Here is a 21,858-nt window from a genome sequence, read left to right on the forward strand (position 1 = left end):
AAATGCAGACTGTTGGGAACCATTGTATGAGACACATAATGAATGTTACATGTGCGTTATCACACAGTTGAAGTGATAAACACTAGTTATTGCAGAGATGTCATGTGTTTATGTTTGAGCTTAATTTTGACTGCATAGATGTCGCAGTAAAGCAGGACGGTAGGTGACTTTTCCAATGCATTTCATGCCAGGTGTGAATTTACACTGCAGCTAAAGCAGCTTTGTGATGATCTGTGGGGGTGCGTGGTACACCCACAGGATAAATACAAAGCTGTTTAAACATACATCTGTTTCTTTACATTTCTGAGTAAATTTGCTGCTGGTTTCCACTTATTCTATAACACGTTGTTTAACCGTTATAAATTAACTACGACTGGCTGTGCGGTCAATTTGGGAAACAAGTTATTTTAACAGCCCCTCCGTGACAAAGAAATGCTTCTTCTGTGGTAAACTGTGACTGTTGATGATGAGCTGCGGGCTTTTAGTGCAGCCGCCGCTGAAATGAGAGAGATCCTCCGAGACTCCCTTTAGTATCTCCCAATTATCACATTATGACTATGCGTGTGGTGTGAGGGTAGGGGTGTGGGGCGGGGGGGGGGGTGCACAGGCCCATTAGTTTTTCACCTCCGTTCACCTCTTTATCACTGCTGGCTGGGCTTTTCACCTCTTTTCAGCTTAATGGATCTACAGGGCCATCGGATTTTAAGCAAAACACTAACTCACAATTAAGGGGAGAACTCTCTTGGGTCCTAAAGACAGCGCCGGGGACCCAACATGCATTTTAAGGTCGGTCTTCCCTGCCTCATTCCTGCAGTCGCTCTGATGTTCGTCACAGTGATTAAAGAAAAACAGGATCAGTATTTGCATGAGCCCGTGTCTGCGCCAGATAATAATGGGAAGGACTGAAGGCCAGAGTGAAATCTTTCATGGGATCTTCAGGTAGATTTGTTTTAGCCTTTCCACATTTAACAAGCTCATCTCAAAACACTCACACCTGCACGAGGAGGGGAAAAAAAAATCCCTGTAATTATGCAGTTCCGTACAAAATGCCACCATCATTCACCGTACCTGTACCTCAAAAGGTCCTTTGTCGGATTTTGCAGAGGCACATGAATAATTCAGTGTATGTGTAGAGATGGTAAAGGAAGGGACGGGGGTGGGGGGGGGTTGAAGGCAGTTTCGGCCTGGTAGTTAGTTGGTAGCTGGGCTTTAAGTGGGACCGCACCATCTGTTTCCCCGCCTAGGCAGGGCCAGCGGGGACTCCTCTTGGGTGATGCCAAGGCGGCTCGCTTCCTCCACCGGGGCGTACCAGCCTCCTGTCCACAGCAGACGCAGGGGATAATGAAGCCCTCTGTCTGGCCAGGGGAGTGTGGACATTTCCACCGAGAGTTGATGGGGGTAATGTTGACACTTGGGCAGGTGGAGGAAAACAAGGTGTACAGCAGGTAGCTAGCTCATTAACTGTCTGTCGCAGAGACACAGTGAGGACAAACTTTTAACACTGCATAAAGATTTACTTTTCTTGCCAAGTGATGGTGAATAATAAAGTGGGTTTATAACTTCTGTGGAATGAAAGATGCAGCAGGTTAAATCTACTTTTTCTAAAAAGGAAAAATGACTCTGTGTGTTTTCTGTGGTTACTGGAGATATTTGTGTGAATTCATCAGCAATGTTAAAATCAATGACCTTGATCTGTTGTGGAGGTTTTAAATATAACCTTGTTATAGTTGGAGATTTAGTTGCTGTCTGCCTCATTGTTTGAGTGGCTTTTCGACAAACAAGGACACATATAAGGCTAAACTACTTTTTCACTTAAGCTTCTGCCTTAATTACACGCCTCCCCAAAAAGAAAAATAAATAAATAAAGCCTTCGATGCTCTACCTGCAGGGGGCTTGATCAGTGGCGGGGGAATCATGGGGACCATGATGGGCAGGTTGCCATGCTCCTTGGTGCTGGGCATGGAGGTGGACGGCTCTGTGACTCCATTCCTGGAGGCTGGCAAGGACATGGAGCTGTTGGCTCGGTCCGGAGAGCCTTCACTGATCTCCACTGAAGCTGGGATTTTTGGCAACGAGTTTTCTAAGACAAGAAAATTTGAGCAAAGTGAAGAGTTTACTGACCAACAGAGGAGATGGACTCGCTCCAATTCCTGCCATAAACTAAGCTCATGATATGAGAAGCACAACTAACAAAAAGTTTGATACTTTTCTGTTTAAAAACCCTGAAAATAACTTAATATATTGTGTATTTTTCCATCACATCTATATCAGGCAAATGTTGCTCCTACTAATAATGATGAATAAAAATCAGGCTACCTTGGAAACTTGTTAAATGTTTTTAATAATCTCAATAAATCAAGTGACATCCAGCCTTTTTGGTTTTGTTATATTTCAAGTTATTGATTTAATTTTCTATTTTTTCTTTAATATTGCTTCACAAAGATCAATTTTCGAAGAAATGTGTAAATAAACTCACTAAATACAGCCTCATTAGCACCAAAAGTCCACCATTAAAGCCAAATGCAGCTTTCCAAATGTAAATTACAAACATTTTTTAAAGGAATGTCAGAATTTTCCAATTGGCTTCACCTTTTTGAAACTGTTCAATCCTAAACCAAATAAAATGTGAAAAAAGATAATTTTTTTAAATCTTCAGTCTTTATTTTCCCATTAAACAATTTTTAAAAAGAATAATGCAGGGGTGGCCAACTCCAGTCCTTGTGAGCCGCAGTCCTGGTGTTAGATGTTTCCCGCTTTAACACACCTGACACATTTCAGACTTAATTAGCAGACTTTTGCAGACTTGACATCAACATCAAACACAACACAGGTCTGCTAATTGTCATTGATTTCAGTCAGGTGTGTTGCAGCAGGGAAACTCCCAACACTTGCAGAACTGCAGGTCTTAAGGACTGGAGATGGCCACCCCTGAAATAATGAATAAAACTATTATTATTGTATCCAGCAGAGGGCAGAAGGAGGCATCAGATTGTACACAACATGGTTTAAAGCCAAGTTTTTACCATAAAGTCATCCAAAAGGTCTCAGAAACAGAGTCAAATATGGTACATGTGGCATTAGAAACTTAAAATAGGCCAAAACGATACAGCAAAAAATGCTGAATAATTGCACCCATGAAATTTGATACATCCAGAATATAATCAGAAACAGATTTAAATTCCCAATGCTTTATCGGTATAAAAGATAATAAAAGGACAAAGTTAATATTTTAACAGCTTTAGACTCATTTACAGATTTCTATTGGTAATCGAAGCATCTTTTTTTGATCTTTTTTTTATTATTGTCCTTCCAGTTCTTTTTAGTTAAGCTTGCAAGAACAATTTTGCAGTTGTTGGACTTTAAGTCAGGACTCATTGCTGGGAAGTTTAAGGGTGTTTTTACATCAGGATAGTCTGCAAGACTCGGGACTTAACGCTGTCCTGGGCTGAGATTGTATTCATGCTGCACTTCTCAAACAAATTGGACCTTTAAAAAAATGTGTTTCACTCTCCACCAGAGACAAGGAAATATGAAGATGCATCAGATCCTGGTGGTCAGAGTTCATCAGACTTTAATCAGGATTTTTACCAAATTCTTCCATGTCTGACCGCGAGATATTTCTCCCGTCCATAGCAACCTACATCTATCCACCTACAGGCATGGATGTTTTGGTTGGGTTTAGAGCAGGTTAGTCCAGCTCTGGTCCAGTCCTGCAGATTTCCATGTATCCCTGCTCCAACACACCTGAATCAAATGACTCAGTCATTGTGCAGAACTCCATGAGCTGTTGGATCCATTTAATGTGAGATTCAGGTGTGTTGCAGCAGGGATATGTTGAAAACCTGCAGAATAACGGCCCTTGAAGACCATCTGGCTAAGAGGCAGTACCACTGCATAAGAAACCTTCATAACATCATGACTGATACAGTCACATACTCTCAGAAGCAAGTTGGAAAACTATTTTCACTCCACACAATCTGCTCGTGTAAAAACGTAACCTGAAACTGTATCATACAAGGAATAAGTCATATATCAACTCTGCAGAAACCCTGCTGACTTCTCTGGACACAAGCTCATCTCAGACGGACAGAAAGACAGGACATGCCTTCTGTAATCCATGTTTCAGTTGCTTTTGGGGGAAAAAAAACACAAAAAACAAAAAATCCAGATGAGAAACAGCATCCAGGACGTGAAAGCTTATCAGTGCAGAAACAACCTGCAACAGTGTGAAACTATCATTGATGCAGAAATGTATATCAGCAGTTTGAAGACAAATATGCTCCTAAGGTGAAATCTTTTCCCAGAAGGTCTGTGGTTATTTTAATGTGAGACTTCATGACCTCCACATATGTCTCATGCTGAAAATGTATGAAGCTTCACGAAGAGGAGAATCGAACACCAACCAGCTGAGCAGCTTAAATCCTGGTTTCAGAAGTAATGGACCGATTCCTCTGAAAAACTGCAACAATCAGTATTATCAGCTTTGCAATGGACTGATGACCAGTTCAGGGTGTACCCTGCCTCTCGCCCAGTGACTGCTGGGATAGACTCCAGCTTCCCGTGACCCTGGCGGACTAAGCGCCTAAAAAAATGGATGGATGGACAAATCGATTCAACTTAGTGATTAACTTGACCATATTCCAACTTTTTTTTTTAAAGTTTGCTACTGGAATCAAGGTTTAAACAAATAATATTTAAGGTTTTATTGAATTTCAGAACATGCCCAAGCTGTTCTGGAAACAGGATTTGCAGATAAAACTTTACTTGAGGTAAGTGTGCACAGCACAGCACCGGCTGAAACTTGGACTCCAGATTGCTCCAGGCGTGCCCAAAGCTATTTAAATGACCTCCAACATGATGTTTCCACAATCTTCAGCAACCTTCACAAACTTTTCTATTAAATTTCTTCTTAGCAACAAAAATTTGATTGCATTTATTGATAAATGATTCAATTCTGTACCTAAAATTGGAACGTACCGATGACGAGAAGCAGAAGTTGTGTTGATGTTATAGGCAGCTTCATTCACTTTTTATGCTGCTTACATTGACCTGATGATAAAAAAAAAAAAAAAAGCAAGCTACCTTTGAGGACAGAGATGTGCTGTGGTGTCTCTCCTATCTCCAGGTTGTCCGAGTCTCTCAGCTCCACCTTGTCGTAGCCGTACCATCCGAGCAGCTCATTCATTGTGTTCTCTGCAAAACTCTGCAACACAAACACAAAGCATAGGAGACTCATTAAACATCCCCATACAGGTACGGGTTAGACTAACCTGCTTTAATGTAGATATAAAGCTTAAAGTACGGATTACTGAGCAATTTTACGGACACATGAACATATTGGAGTAATATGAAGCAAAGGTTTGAGATTGACTGGTTCAGATGCTTCTCAGTGACCTTGACCACCTCTTTAGACTTTTTCAATTAATTAGGCCGAGATACTGTGATCCCACTAATACGTAAATCAAAACCACAATGTAGTCTTTTCTCTCCTTGACTTTTTAGAAGTGCAGGTCAGCTTAATTGGGGCAAAATCCTGTCCAAATACTGCAGTGTGCATTCAGCTGAACTAATGGGCCCTATCACAGCACAATAAAAGAGGAGGATCTTATCAGAGTGTAATAAAGAGAATGGGAACCCTATCACAGCACACTAACCAGCACAGAAAGTGTATCAAGCTGCAGGAAAACAGGAGCTGCTGTACAGGAAAGACACAGCTGGAATGTGGGACTGATGCATGGCTGATGATCTGTTCTACTTGACCAGGTTGCAAAGGCAACAGAAGCACAGACACTCCTTTACCAGCCTTTACCAGATCCTTTTTCCTCACCTGAGCGTCCAATACTGATCTGAAGGTACAATATCAACCATCGACCTTTGGCCTAAGATGCCCTGGTTCGAAACACACTTATGAACAACCTTCTTCTTTTAAAATATGATATTTGCTCTGGAAAATCTCTAAACAGCACAGAAATCTAACAACAGAACACCTCTAGAGTACTCAGAGCTTGTCAGTGTCCCTCCCAAAGCTAAATATAATGGCCGGTGTTGGGGAATTTGTCATATGCAGACAATTTAGTAGACAAGACAGAATACAAGGCATGCCGACAAATGTTCAACAGAATTTTCTGCAGTCTTAAAGGTCAATCAAAAGCACAGATGGATCAAATGTAGGTGAAATTAAGAGAAAATTGTATTTAAAAAAAGACATTTTTCCAAGCCTTGTTCTTTGTGATGAGAACTGTAGGACAGGAGGAGGTAACGGTCACACTAGTGGGGCTAAGAATTCTGGAAATAATTGGAAAGATGACACTGACGGTGTCCAGTCTGTTGCCACATTACAGCAATGTTCCTCAGAGCCAAACACAGGTAGGGATCGATTCCCAGACATGTCAGCGACTCCAGGCCCAATGAGCTGCATTAACAGATGTACCAGTTACTGTTGGTGTGTCTCATCTACTGTAGGTTGTTTGGGTTGGACATCTCCTTTAAACTAAAATGTTCTTATAGCCTCAATAAAACGTTTTTCTGCCTGCGCACAACATCACCTAAAACACCTTAAACATTCTTCTTTCAGCCTACTGATATGATACTGTAATAAGTAAAAAGTACCTCTATAGTGATAAACTTTGCTACGATGAACACTGATATTGATGATACATAAGATGTCATAAAGGGGTTGATTTTAACCCTTTATTGAGCGCTTGATGATATACCATGAAATTAGAAATTTTAACTTAAAATTGTCCTTCTGGTATGAACCAAGACCTCCATTCTGTTGTTACATTAACAACAAAAAAAGATAGTTTCATTTGGAATATGAAAGAAAACAAAGTGATGAAAAATAGTCACTTGCCCCATAAAGGGTTAAAGATGACTTTTTTACATTTCATCAGGAGGGAACTTAAACTCAGAACTGCTCTGCTTGTGCTGAAGAAGCAACTTATGTCATTTCACGTTTATTTACTAATCTGCAGGTGTTGCAGACAGATATTTGCAAAGTTGATTAAATTTATATTCATTTTTGGCTTTAGTTGACATGCTAGAAGAATGCAACTTAGATAGTGGATATTGCTAATTGAGTTGCAGTTTTACAACATTAATCATGTTTTAGAAAGTCTTTCTGGGAAGGAGAATTTCCTAATGGTATATTTATTTCCCAAAATTTGCTTACCCTGAGGCCATAATTACAGGTGGTTTTTCTTTTTCTTTCTCTGACTAGCACGACTCCCGATTACTTCCCCAGCTTCCACAAGTTCACAGTTTAATGCTCCTGCTTCAACCAGCAGCCTGTATGTGCTTTTGCATATATAAACCTCTATGCAGGTGGAACATTAAAGTAGTTTCTCCATTACAGCCTCTCATGTCGTCAATAAACACTTTGCTCAAAACAAAACTATAACCTTGCTAATGCATACGGCCCATTATCACCATACATCTCCCAGCTGGAACATTCCCAGAAGCATCTGTTCACTGAACCGCTGCTGCATTAAATGGTTCAGCTATCGTTTGACTCTGAAACACAGAGGAAAATGTTCTTTGTGGATGCAGACATCAGAGAACGAATCAGCTGTGCTTATTTTGGTCTGTGTGATAAGAGTAACGGGTCACTAAACTATCAGCAGAACAATGACACAGGACACGAGTCAGCTCATTATTATAGCCAGTCCCGCTTTACTGTGTACATTATCTCATGAAAGCAGCCGCCAATCATCAGTCACTCGATCGAGCAGTTAAATGTCAATTGCAAACAGCCTGCAGACACGGAGCATGTCGAAGTGGTTCAGTGCCACCCAGAACATCTGACTCTTGGCTGATTTGAGTGTTTTTTGTTGTCTGAGACAGAAAGAGAAACATCAAAACACAGAGGGAGACAGCTATTCGTCTAAAAAATGATCTTACTCCTCCTCATGTCACTGAACATCATCATGGATCGTGTCTCAGAAAAAGCTGACCAAAGAGGAGAGAGGATGAAATTGGGAATTATGGATTTTTCAGGTACAAAGTCATTGAAACCGTGTGGAAGTTAATATTTTTTTTTTTACCAGAATTTAACACCATAGAAACTGACCAGATTCTAGACTCCAGAGTGGTCCGCTGACTCAAATCCTCAATGTAAATATCAGCTTTGTCTCAGCTTTGTCTGAACCAAGCGGCAACCTCAAGCACCTGCAGTTCCCCCTTTCATCCACTAGGGGCTCAAAAACAGAGCAAATCCCCATAGACTCCAATGTTAAAAGACCAACTTCACTGCAGAAACAAACATGTTTACAGCCTGGTTCAAAAAACATTTTAGGTTTAGATTTGCCATCATAATTGTGGGGGGAGTGAATTCTTTTTTAACTCGTCTGTTTATAGCCGATTTCATATTGAAATTTGGTATAATAATAATTTTGATTGACAGGTATCTGATATCCTGCTGCAAGAAGGCAGAGTGCAGAACAATCACGGTTTTTAGCCAGCTAACAGTGTGATTTAGCTTTGGCCTGCTTACCTTTGCTGGTTAATTAGCTCCCATTGGTTGGTTGGTTAGCTCTTAGCTAAGGTGAGGTCAGAGCTTGATAAACGCCAATCATCCACCCTCACTCTGTACCGCTTTGCCAATTTTTGTATTTTCTGGGTGCGGCAGCACACATGACGCTGCCAAGATGGTGACAGTGGGAAACGCTTAATAAGCTTTAATTCAGCTCTTCAGAAACCTACGGGTGACGTCACGAAGGCTCTGTCCATCTTTTATATATAGTCTATGGTTTCAACCAATCAAATTATGTGCTCCTCCCCTCTCGTAAAGTCTGCTCTTATTGGCCAGCTAAAGTGATCTGACCAAGCTCCTCCCACCATCCATGTCCAAGTTTGAACCAGGAGTGTCCAGGTAAGATCCTTGAGAACCACAATCCTACAGGTTTTAGATGTATTCCTGCTTCAACACACCTGACACAAATAATGAGTATTATGCAGAACTTTTGGCTTCAGACTGTTGGAGCTATTTACTTAGTATAGCTATATTTATTGGAAAGTTGGAGAACTTAGCCCAGTTCTTTGCAACAAACGTCATGGTATTAATTTTTTGTACTTTAACATCGGTGACATTATGGGAGGGAAGGGTGAAGAAAAAAAAGAAAAAAAGCCCCATAGCACTTCATGTAAGGACCTGCGTCCAGCTGGACAGTCCACCAGCACCTTCCTACGATGTCCTCTACTGTTTAATTTCATGCTTGTGTTGTTCTCACTCTCATATGTAAGTCACTTTGGATAAAAGCATCTGCTAAATGACTGTAGAATAGAATAGAATAGAATAGAATAGAATAGAATAGAATAGAATAGAATAGAATAGAATATGAGTCAGGTGTGTTGGAGCAGGAAAACACTGAATACGTGCAGGGCAGCGGCCCTTGAGAACCCGCTTTGGACATCTCTGGCCCAGACGGAGCCTAGCGTTTCTGCAAATGCTATAAACAAGAAAATCTCCATTTTAAACACAGTCTAAAGGATCTGCTGGGTTTTTATTCTTGTTCTGTTGTTGTTTATTTAGTTTTCTTTTGTCTTTTTTTTTTATTTTGTCTTGTTTCCTGTTTTATTTTGTAGAGCTGTTTCCCCTTCTATATTCTGTCAACTTTACTTTGTGTTTTGAGCTACTGTCATCAATTGTTAAACCTGCTTCTTGTCTTGGAAGCAGCCGCTCTGTATGTATGCACCGGTATACATCCCAGTTCGTCCTATGTGTTGTCTGTTAGTCTTGGCAGTTCTGTTGTCTTCATTTGTCTGTTTGTGGTGTCGTCTTCTCTGCAGTTGTGGCTTTGTGTGAGTCCTGCATTTGGATTTTCCACCTAGTCTCCCACGTCCACAAGCCGTGACTGAGAGGCTGCAGCTAATGAGGAATGACAGGCGTTATTGATCTATCTGCTATGAAATACCACTGTGGCAAGGAGGTCAGGGGGTAGATGTGTCACAAAGGTGCAGGGCACAGCTTGACAGTTGACAAGAAACACCTTGTGCTACGTCCTCATAGTCCAGTCGCACTAAAAAATGGGGGATGTGAACGTTTGTGCGCTCAACTCTTCTGGTTTTTTCTCAGTTTCTGTCAACAGAATGGAGAAAAGAAGAGGTGATTCAACAAAATGACGCATTATTTGACATAAATAGTTAATTCAATTAGCGTTAAGTTGCAGTGACAATTAAAAAATGTGTAATAATTTCTCTCAGGTGAGCGTTAACTCTGTGATATGGTAGATATTTACTTTAAGTGCAGCATTACTGTCTCAGCTCTTTCAGATGCATCAGTGTTATCAGAAACTGACATGAGATCACATGGTAGTAGCATAAAGCTGTTATAATTGTCAAGATTTTTACCCATATTGTCATTCGTGTGTCTATATTTGCAGGACTGTGTAGGCATTTAGCATGCAAATCTGCAGGTAAATACTGCTTTTGATTTCAAGGTTAGAACACGTCGGATTTAACAATGGCGGCGACTGAAATCCAATCCATTCACAATCTCCTCTTTGTTCTGCAGAGATTTTTTTTTTTTTTTAAATGTAAGATATAGCAGTGAAGGTTGTTAATGAGGACAGCTCATGTTTGCAGATGTAATAACACCCCTGCCTGAACAATGATGAGTGACAGTGATGCTCTCTCTGCCTGAAGGTTCCTGAGAGTCATATTTAGCTCCACAAGTTAAAGGTGGCTTCTTACCGCTACATACGCAACCACGTTGTCACTCAGGGGACACTTCTAGATCTTGGCTTTTATAATGAGAAGTATTGCACAATCATAAGCTTGCAAAATGTGACGTTTTAACTGTAATCACCCACACATTTGGTACATTCTCAGTACAACATATTGACACTTGGTCATCAGTCTTATCAGGTTTTAAACGTACAAGGTACAAGTTTAGCATTAATTTTAGATGTACGGAGACCTAATCTACAGGTGCGGATTAACAGTTAGCTTTCTGCAGCAGTAAGTAACATCCTATGAGTAGTAAACTGCAACAGGAAAGTATGATTGTTGGTCTTAATAAGTTGTAGTTGTTAAGGTGCTGAATATTGGTTCTATGTAATGAACACATTTTTAATTCAATCTAGGAGACATCTCAATTCCTCTTTTTCTTTGAGTACATCTATGTTTTCAACTCGTTTTCATCCCAGAAAGACAGATCCTTTCTATCAGATCCTTGTGGTATTTGAAAGGTAAAAAAAAAAAGGTGAACAAACTGGGATCTACAGTTTTAGTGTCCTGATGCTCAAACTGATAGACTGATGCCATCATGGAGTTATTACTGGCAAACAGCAAACATAGACCATGTTGGGAGGCTGGAGGGGTCAGTGGTGGTAACCAAAGTACTTGCAGCCACTTGGGAGTTATTTTCCTTTTTCCTTTAACTTGAACTTCAATTTAACTTGCTATGTGGCCAAAACTAAACAAAAGCACATATTAATGCACCACCATGCTTGAAAAAGAGCAGAAAGATAAAAAACAAAACTTATAATACCTGCCCCTTTTATAAAATGCAACACACCTATATATGGTTTATCAATAACTTGACAATACTTTATAAAAACACTCGTGAAATGCCTACATTAACTTGGTTCACCATATAAAAATAACTTGTAAATATTCTTTAATACAAGCTAATTCAGAAAATAAATGCTGAATAATGTTGTGTAAATATGTTGTTTAACTTTTTCACCTATTTTTAAAAACTGATTATTGTGTGTGTGAATGATTGGTTTTAAGAAAGCCTCGTGGTTTCACACCTCTGAAAACATGAACTGCACTACATGGTCAACATGCTATCTGCAATGAGATGCTGTTTTGCTCTGTAGTTTTGGCTGTTTTGGGCTTTAGTTCCTCTTATTTATTATTATTATTATTATTATTATTATTATGATTATTATTATTATTATTATTATTAATAGTAAACTTTTTCTTTCTGCATTTTTAGTTCTTTGTCTCCTCTTCTTGTTTCACATCACCAAACACCCTGTCTTTTGTATGCGTGGTTCTCATACTGGAGTTTGGAACCCACATGGGATCACGTGATCATTTCAAGAGGTCACCAGAAATTTATTGCTTGAGTTTAAAATTGGATTTAATCCTTTTGGATGGGAAATGCTTTGATGCTGATTTTTTTTAAAAATTTAAATATTTTTATGATACATCTGTCTGCCTCCTTCTTTTGAGTCACACTTTGCTGTTTTATCTTGTTATATTATATCTTCGTGGCTACCATAGTGGTGGGTTCCTCTGCTCAATATCTAACACTTGTAAACAGTCCTATAATGTCTGTTTTAAACTTTGAAGGAATTTCTATGGACTTTTATTCGACCGAAAAATAAATTCAAGCGTAATATTGTGTTTGTAATGAAGCACTAATGCACCCTTAGTCTATAGGCAACAAATTAGGAGTAAGTGAGGCAGATTTAAAGGTTAATAAATATCCTGCTGAGTATTCTCTAAATCAATCAATTAATGTTTGGACAATAAAATGCAAAAAAATTCATGATAAAAATGGAATAAAACTAAACAGAATCTGTTTTCTTTTATAGTTTCTTTGTGGTTTTTGTCATTATGTAAGCACAATGAAATTCTGAAGGGCCTCTTGGCTTCAACATGCTTAAATAAAAAAAAATTTAAAAAAAATATGACGGGCTATCATGGATAATTAAAAAATTAAGATATAATATATGGATATAAGATAAAAGCTCCACTGTAAATATCCTTGACTGCAATTAGTCCAACTGTAGGGTTGAAACCTTCAGAGGAAAAAAACTAATCCAGGGAAAATCCTGTTTTTGCACAAAGGACTTGGAGCAGAACCTGATCCTGAATGTAGGCCTGAGTAAAACGGATGTAGATGTAAAGTAAGCACATGAGGAGACAAAAACACAGCATCACTCTGTCTCCTCTTCCTCCCTACCATCCTGTCCTCTGTGTCACCCTACTACTTTGAGAAAGTAAGAGTGTTATTAAGAGTGGAATCTAATCCTTGTTGGCGGCTCATCAAAGCAGCAGCACCAACTTTGGCTGTGGGTGTGTTGTGGAGGAAGAGGCACTCTGCAGCTACAGATATATATATATATGCTACGTTAGAGGTATGTATGGCCTTTCTATCTGGTTTAACGCAGACTAACTCTGTCAGCTGTATACTTTTGGAAAGCAGGAATAACTCAGAGGAAAGTGTGGTTTGTGAATGAAGTCGTCTTTAGTGAGATTTTTAAGTTTAAAAGTACAGAGAGGGGAAAGCAGGCACAAGCAGGGTGACTTTCTCTCATCAGTTGAGACTTTAACCTGAAAATTTATCAATAACGTTTAACTGATGATGTTGCTGAACCTCTTAATGCCTAATCAGCTTTTTTGGGTTAAATCATGTTTCTCTTAAATTTGTACTAAAAGAATCAGCCTTATGAGGAGGAAATGGGTCCATCCTTAATCATCCAACTACAGCGAGTGCTTGGAACAAGTTGCTGCTACAGCTGCATGCTCATGACTGGAAGTACCTGTAAACTGGGAAAATAAAAGTATGTTTCCTAAGTTTTAGCTAATAAAAGAGAAAACAGTTGTAATGCCTCTGTGAGAAGAAAACAGCAAACATAAACAACTAAATGTGACAGTCTGCCTTTAGAAAAAAAAGAAAATGAGTTAAGTTTAAATGTCTGCGAACCAGCCTCCTGCAGGATAACTCTAAACTAACACAAGTGCCTTTTTTCCATCAAGTGTTACTCAGTGAGAATGTTACTTGGTCATGAATGTCATTTTAAGGTTTTAAATATCTAAATAAAGCAAATGCACCAGTCCATAATTACTTGGAATTCATAAAGAAGTTGACAGAAACATTTTATAAACTGTAGTTCATTTCAGAATCAGTTTTATTGTCATTGTCAGTGAAGGGTTTCACAAACTAGGAGTTTTTCTTGGTGCAAGGGTGCAACATGGAACATAGACTAGTTCTAAAAATCCCACAATATACATGCAACAACAAACAACAGCGTGGAATGGTACTATATATACCTACATAACTGGATATTTACGTCATCATAGCTTTCCCTTTTTACACAAAAGATCATAAAAATCAACATCTTGCACAATTTAATTAAGTTTCCATCGATGAAAAGGCAAAAACACACAAGCACCAATGGGAGTAACACACAACAAAGTATTGCATTTCTGCAGCACCACAGATTTGAAGATGCTGTGGAAGACGTCGTCTCCACTAATGTGTCTCCTCAGGAATACTGCATCTTGTTTTAGACAGAACTTCTCCAACAAACACACAAACTTGCAACAGATTAATATCTAAAAGTAAATAATTGTTAACTATTAATTAATTAAAAGACTTAGCCCTCCATGCATTGGGTTTTAGCTCATATTTCAGCCTTCAATAAATACTTTTTTTTTATGTTTACACGCACAAAAATGTTCAGAAAACAACCTGATGAGGACTGCGCTCTGAACAGAAGACTTGACCATCTCCTCAACCTTAATAACGTCATATTCTGATCTTTATCCCATTCTGACGTATCTGCACAGCTACATCCTGCTGGAGTTTTCATGGCATCTTGCAACACATCCTGCTGTTTTACTAAGCCTGCTTTAGGCTCCACAGCTGCCATGTCACCATAATTATGAGTATTTTGGTTTTTAAGAACACTGTTGCTTGTTTTAGGCTTGTTTTTGTTGCTGGGTTGCTTGTTTCTGTAAAGGTTCTGTCAATGCCAGAATTTAGTGCAAAGCAGGAAAGCTGTGGTTAAAAGAAAACACTCTTGAGACGCACCATTGCTCCGTCTTTCCAACTACGCTCCGTTTATGTAAGTTGGAATATGAACGGAATATTGTATCCGCAGCTCATTTAAAGACTATAATCAGAATATTTTCTAAATTATATTAAAGTTCATAGAATATTGCAGTCCATGCAGAGTTGACAGCAAAATGACAGCAAGTATTTGTTAATCACTGCAAAATGCCACAAAACAGCCAAAGATTTAATGCATTAAAAAAAAAAAAAAAAAAAAAAAGAAAGAAAAAGAAATATTGCAGTCTTTTATAAATAAAACTTTTACAGCTTCAGATGGATTTACCTTTTTTTTTTTGTTTTTTTTTAACAGTCTTGGTTAGAATTCATCTGAAACTGATAAAAACAAATCTATTTGCTCCTTTTATGTGTTATATAAAAGATGGAGTCTGAAGAAATTAGGCTGGTGTTGATGTGCTGCTGAGTGTCTCTTGTTCCAAAAAAGTCAATACGTTTCTCCCACAGGTAATTACAGCATCATTAACTAATTTCAGTCCTTCTGATCAGTGTATCGCTGTCCCTTCTGAGAATAATTCCATAATTAAATAGATGCTATGCTTCAGAGAGATGTATGTGTTTGGGGATGTGACTGAATGAACTGGCACGACTGTGAGCCAATAGGAATGTCTCACATGCCTTTTTCCCCCGTTTGCTGAAAAATATCTTTCTCTGAAATTAACTGGACAAAAGGAGCATAAGGAGGGTTATCCGACCGGTTTATTTCAGAAATTTTTCTTCATTTTTTCCTATTTAAATGCACGTTGTATGCAGTTTCAGTTTAAATACTATGCAATGCATCCTTAAAGTTTATACTAGTTTTCTCCATGCATCAACAAGAAGCACCTTGAGAGCAAAAATTTTGCTTAAAGACTTTCCTTTCCTCACTTCTAGACTGAAAAACAGCAAACCAATGGATAGATCCAGTTCTTTTACACACTAAGGCTGATTTGTGCTTCTGAACTTAAGCTACTTACACATTTTAGCATTTATCTTCATTATCTTGTATCTGTACCTGACACAGCACAAGATTTATACACTTGTAAACGCATAAATCTTCTCATCACAGATCCAGAGAATACGAATGATTCACTGCTCTAAACTGAACAGACTGAAATGAGTGTTAGCTTGATGAACAGAAGTGTGGATGTGGCAGCTATCAGCGCTAACTGTGTTAGCCAGGATTCACACATATGCCAGACGGCAAACCTTCCTGCTGTTTGGGAAGCGCAGCAACAGTGAACAGCACAGTCATGTGATTTGATGGGTTGGCTTCTGTGCTGTCACTTAGCTGGACTTCTCTCAACTTTTCCCTGCAAGCAACAAAGGGAATGAGAAGCAGGACTCTAGATCCAACACCAGGCAAGAAATGGTCATCCCTGATTCCATTGATCTAGCAATCCGAAAGGGAATAGATGCATTCCTCGCAGGTGCAGATAGAGTTCAGAACTGGCCAATGTTTGAGGGTTGTACTGATGGTTTCCATGCATAAACATACGAGGGTCTACCGTATATTCTGTAGATCTTTAACTGAAACAAGCATTAATGGAATTCTGCTAATCATCCTCATTGTCTGGTATAGAGATTGATTCGTTCCCATGCAGAGTCAGTAAGCTGAATCTAGGTTGTCCATGGTCAACGGACACGGTTTTCTTCAAATGCATGGGTCATTGATTAGGACTTGACAAATTGTTGGATCCATTTAATTGGAATAGTTGTGTTGGAGCAGGGAAACATGTAAAACCTGCAGGATGAACGAAATTGAAGGACCTTGGCTGACAATTGCATTAAAAGAATATCCAACCTCTTGTGGTCATGGTGATGGCAGTGATATATGTAAACCATAACTGTGATTTTTATCTATTTATTATGGGTAGGACTTGAATAATAAAATATCATTTAATCACAGGCTTTTAATTAATTCATCTCAATAAATTGCATTTTAATTGCATAACAATATTTGCCCCCAAAATCCAGTTTTTAACTATTTAAATAGATATTAATGGAATACTTAATGAAATAATAGACACAGATATTAACATTGTAAATTCAGCTTTTTTAATGTCTGGAAAATGCATTTAATTTTCTAAAAGTTAAAAAAAACAAACAAACAAGCAAAAAAAAAGACTCCTAGTTTAACTCCAGTTGTTTTCTGTTTAAGAGTCTGTTACATTTTACAGTACTTTTAGCTTTTAAACAGTTTTTTCCACACTCTTCATTAGAAGGCATTAATATCTGACGGTAAACCAATCAGTGGCAACCTCCGTCTGGTCATGCAGCAGAGAGGGGATCATTACCTCCAGCTCTGACTGCAGCTGGAAGCTGGATGCTGTGCGAAGCTTCCAGTGTGTTCTTCTGAATGGGGGAGGAGCTTATTTGGCAATCACTGCTGCTAACGGAGGGTAAATTACACGTTCTTTCACGTTACTCACCAAATGTCTTCAATATCACCAGAAAATGTTGCTAGATTTGTTGAACTCACTAGAGGGGTCTGGAAAATGGCTAAACATGTGCGTCGATGTAATCGGTGTACCAGGAAATCATGCTATGATAAACGTTCCATGGTTATTTTTTTTCTTTTACATGTTAATTTTTCTGTAATTAATTAATTGTAAGTAATGTGTTTAACTCCTATCCTTACTATTCATATCATATACCTGCAGCTTGGAAGGGGGGGGGGGGGGGGGGGGGGCGGGTACTTTCAAGACTCTATTATGTGTATGAACAACCTGTTTGTTGGGGGACTTGTTGGGACGCTGCAAAGGGACAATAGACTGTATATAAAGAGATGGGCGGAGCCTCCGTGATGTCATCCATCGGTTTCTAAAGACCTGAATTGAAGCTCGGTGGGCGGTTCCTACCATCGCCATCTTGGCAGAGGCATGCGTGTCGTCTCACCTGGAAAATAAATTTATGGGCAAAGAGGTGGAGCTGAGAGGAGGGCTGTGAGCGTCATGGTGGATAATTGACATCGAGCGAACTCCGAGTTCCCTGTAGCTATGAGCTAACCGAGTTAACTCGGAGATAACAGGCAATAACCAGCTAACGGAGGTAAGCGGGCTAAAGCTAAGTCACGTTGTTGACCGGCTAAAAACCGCGGTTTTTCTACGTTCTTCTGACTTAATCAAAAGGACACGCCCCTAAATATGCCAAACTTCGAAATTAAATTACTTTTAAATGGGCGAGTTGGAAAAAAGTTCACTCCCCCCACAGTTGTCATGAAGGTAAACCTGACCTATTAAACCTAAAATGGATTTTTGAACCAGGCTGTAAACATGATTATTTCTGCTGTGAAATTGGTCTTTTTTAACACGGGAGTCGATGGGGATTTGCTCTGTTTTGCAGCCCCCAGTGGATGAAGGGGGAACTGCAGTTTTATGCACTTCCACACAGGCTTCCTTGGAGGCTCCGTCCATCTTTCATATACAGTCTATGAAAGGGACCCAGTGGAGCCTCATGGAGTGGTGACAACTAGATTTAAAAGATCATAAATGCTTGATTTTAATCATCCTTGTATATAACAGCATGGATTTCACTCCAAAATGTGTAATAAAGGTTTTCCTTTCTCGGTTCCCTATAACAGATGCAGCTTGCAACAACTTTCAGTCCATTTTCTTTTTCTTCCTCTTTGCACTTGAGTTGATTGGAAGTGAGGAGCTAAAATTTGGGTTATGGTTATACCCAGAGGTGGAAATTCCTGGTCCAGAAAATGAAAGTCCTGTGCGGCAGCTGTTCTGACCAGTCACCAAACCAGCTGAATTTGATAAGCAGAGTTTATTTGCCAGGAAAACGAGCCTGTTCGTGAAAACGCCTGTTCTGAATGTACAAGTAGATCAAAAAACATGGACCAGGAATTACCACCTCTGGTTATATGGAGACTAGGGCTGTGACGATATGCTTTTGTCCCGATTCGATTCGATTCCGATTTTTTGGGTACCGATTAGATTTTAATTGCATTTCTTACAATTCTCCGATATTGCTGATTTTTGTGGACTAAAAACCAAAAAAAAATGTATAAAACTTTTTTTTTTTTTTGCTCGTCATTTTTCTTCATTTCAATGAGAAAAAAACAACGCAGTAGCCAGACCATCATTATGCTGCTATAATGCCCAAGAAGACAAGTAAAAAGATCAATAAAAACAATAAAAATAACAAAAATTTTATAGCACATTCATTTTATTTATTTTAAAAAATATATTTTAAATTTTAAATTTTTTAAAAAAAAATTTAACAAAAAAAATCTGTTTTAAAATTGTGAAGAAAAAAAATCCCAATTTCCGATTTTTCAATTCGATCTTCCCACCCCTAATGTAGACATTTATGAAAATCTCCAGACTTATATATTTTTATATATGTTTGTTATTTGCTAATTCCTCATTAAATCTACGAAACAGAAAAGATTAGTAGAAGGGAACATTACTATTGCCAAATTTAACAAAAAAACAAGCAAACTTATCCATTAAAGCTTTTCTGGTGAGACTGGAGTTGATGTAGAGCTAATTTTCTTTGCTGTGAATGGTCTTCTAGTGTTTTCTACAGTTTGTGTCACATGCAATTGATGTGTTGGTGTTTTAATTCACACAAATCATCACCATTTTGTTCTTTTTAGAGTCATCCATAATGGTGGTTTTACAGAGCTTCTTCTAATTGAATTAATTTAGGATGACTAGTCAGGATGTGTACAGCTGACTCTTATTTTATCAGAAAAAAGCTGTAAAATTGCTGCTACCACAGTCCTCCCTCTTGTTTCCCTCCAGTGAGACCCAGACATGGCCAGCAGGGCTTGTGGTTATGATGATGTTAGGAAACGGATACCTTGCGGTTAGAAACCAGAGCAGGTCACAGAACACCGTGATAAAATTCCCGAATCCACACGCCAAGTTTCCCTTCACCTCCTCCTCTTTTCCACTCCCCTGCTGCCTCTCTCCTACTCTGCCTCTCCCTCTCCTCTGCTTTCATTCCCCCTCTACTTTCCTTGATATCTGATCCAGCAGAGACACTCAAGTTACAGTTTTTACAGCTTAGCCAGCCCAGTGCTGTATACATTCCTTTCTCCCCTTGTTTCTTAGCCCACTCTCCAGCCTCTCCTATCCCCGCCATGCCCACTCCTGCTTCTCCTTGATTACTCACCGGGGCTTATTTTACCGTGGCGCACATTAAGCAGCCAGATGAAGGAAACACTGTCAGACTGTTTAGTTTTTCAGAGGAGTATGATCCCCTCACAAGGGCACATTGTGTGTCTGCGTGTGAGTGTTTTTCTCTGGTCTGACATGTTGAAGATGAGAGAATCTAAAGAGGAAAAGTGAACAAACCAAAATATAAAAATCAATACACCAAACTTCATTCACAGGATTTACTGTTTTAGGGGAGGCGACCATCATGCAACCCTGGTGTAATGTTAATTAACTGCAGCTCTGCCAGATTTATTTTTAATACTTAGTCCAGGTTTACAGGCTTTTTGTCCAATTACAATTCCTTAATTGTCTTAATGCATTGATCTCAGCAGTATCCATGAGTTTTAAACCAGTTTCTCTTCATTTGATTTCATTAATTTGAGAAGGGTTCTATCACTGGACTGGCTTGTGATGTGATGCTGTATGAATACAAGATCACGTGGAATAGAATATAGAATAGAATCAACTTTATTCTCATTGCAACAAGTACAACGAAATTTAAAGTGACATTTAAGTTTATGCCTCATTCATTAAAAAAAAAACATAATATAAGAAAGATAAAGATAAAAAAAATACACAAACAACACCACAGTGTACCGTCTGCTGCCCCAACTCAATCATCTATGATTGGCAGTATTAAAAATGATGACTGCCGTTGGGTAAAAACTGTTCTTAAATCTGTTTGTCTTCATCTTAAATGATCTATACCTTCTACCTGAAGGTTATAGTTCAAGCAGCGAGTGTCCAGGGGGCGAAAAGGGTGTAACAAGCTACAATTAAACCTTATTTAGCTGTTTTGAAGGGTTTTGACCTTTAAACCACAGCTTTGGTAACTTTCCCTGGCATTAATGGAGAAACTGGTGTCACAATTAAATCATTCTAGTTATTTCAGTGTGGTTCGTCCTTAAATTCAAACAAGCATCTACAATTTGTTTATACTTTTAAATATGACTCATAAAGACCTCCTATAAGGTATCACCCCTGCAGGCTGCAAGAGGGGAATATGACTAATACTGAACCCTATTGGAGAAGACGTCATCCATAAATCTTATGTTTAAGCCTTACAGGAGGAAGGACGGCAGGTTGTTGGTGCAGTTATGCACACTAGTTTTCTGAAGTGACATCAAGATCAACATATCACATCTACAATGACATTTTCCCCTTTGTGCGATTAATTTACCTGGTTAAGTTTGGAAAACAATAATATGTAGGTTAAGACACATTCTTCTTAGAGCAGGACCGTGAGCCATTCTGCAGTTCCTGGCTGGGTTTGGAAACTGAAATGACTTGTTTAGAGTTTAAACACCTTTTTGCAACATGAATGTGATCCACATGGATGGCATTTGCACTCTTAACCACCACATTTTCCTAAAACTTAATCACAGGTTGTCTGCATGAAGGGGGGAAAATAGTTTGTTTCGTTTTTATGCTGACGATGGAATTATTTACTGCTCTATATCTACACGTAATCAGGCTCCCTGTCAGCAACAGCTAAACTTTTGGTTCTTAAAAATTGTTCTAAATTGCGAAAAAAACAAATCTAAACCTTCTCAAATGTAAAATTGAAGTTCTTGATTTCTCTTTTTATGACTTTTTTTATGTTTCATGGATTGGTTCAGAATGCCACTGCAAAAGCCTAGTAATAGAAACTGATGAGTATTTCTATTTTACAGATTGCAGGCAGTAATAAATAAAAAGAAAATTTAAATTACAGTCTAGGCTTCATGTCTTTTAAGCCAAAATGAGAGTTTTTACCACCATTTCTGTCTGTGCTGATGATGTTATTTACATATTTACAACCCTTACAGACTAGACTGGAGTCTAACACAGAGCATTAAGATTTATTAAAAGCCCTAAAACAGTTACATCCCACAGCTATTTCCTCAACTATGCCCTTAA

At 38.7% G+C, this 21,858-nt stretch overlaps 1 protein-coding gene across 1 annotated transcript in view; it reads right to left on the reverse strand.

The window, feature by feature from the left end:
* Positions 1 to 21,858, reverse strand: part of sobpa (sine oculis binding protein homolog a) — a 56,219-nt gene that overhangs the window by 31,024 nt on the left and 3,337 nt on the right. Inside the window, exons 2-3 of the mRNA XM_079262120.1 lie at positions 5,083 to 5,203; positions 1,883 to 2,080 (exon numbers count right to left, since the gene is read on the reverse strand). Coding sequence (XP_079118246.1) covers positions 1,883 to 2,080; positions 5,083 to 5,203 — 319 coding nt within the window. The remainder of the gene's footprint in view (positions 1 to 1,882; positions 2,081 to 5,082; positions 5,204 to 21,858) is intronic.

This window comes from Telmatherina bonti (genome assembly GCF_933228915.1).
Source record: "Telmatherina bonti genome assembly, chromosome: 22".
Taxonomy (NCBI): domain Eukaryota; kingdom Metazoa; phylum Chordata; class Actinopteri; order Atheriniformes; family Telmatherinidae; genus Telmatherina; species Telmatherina bonti.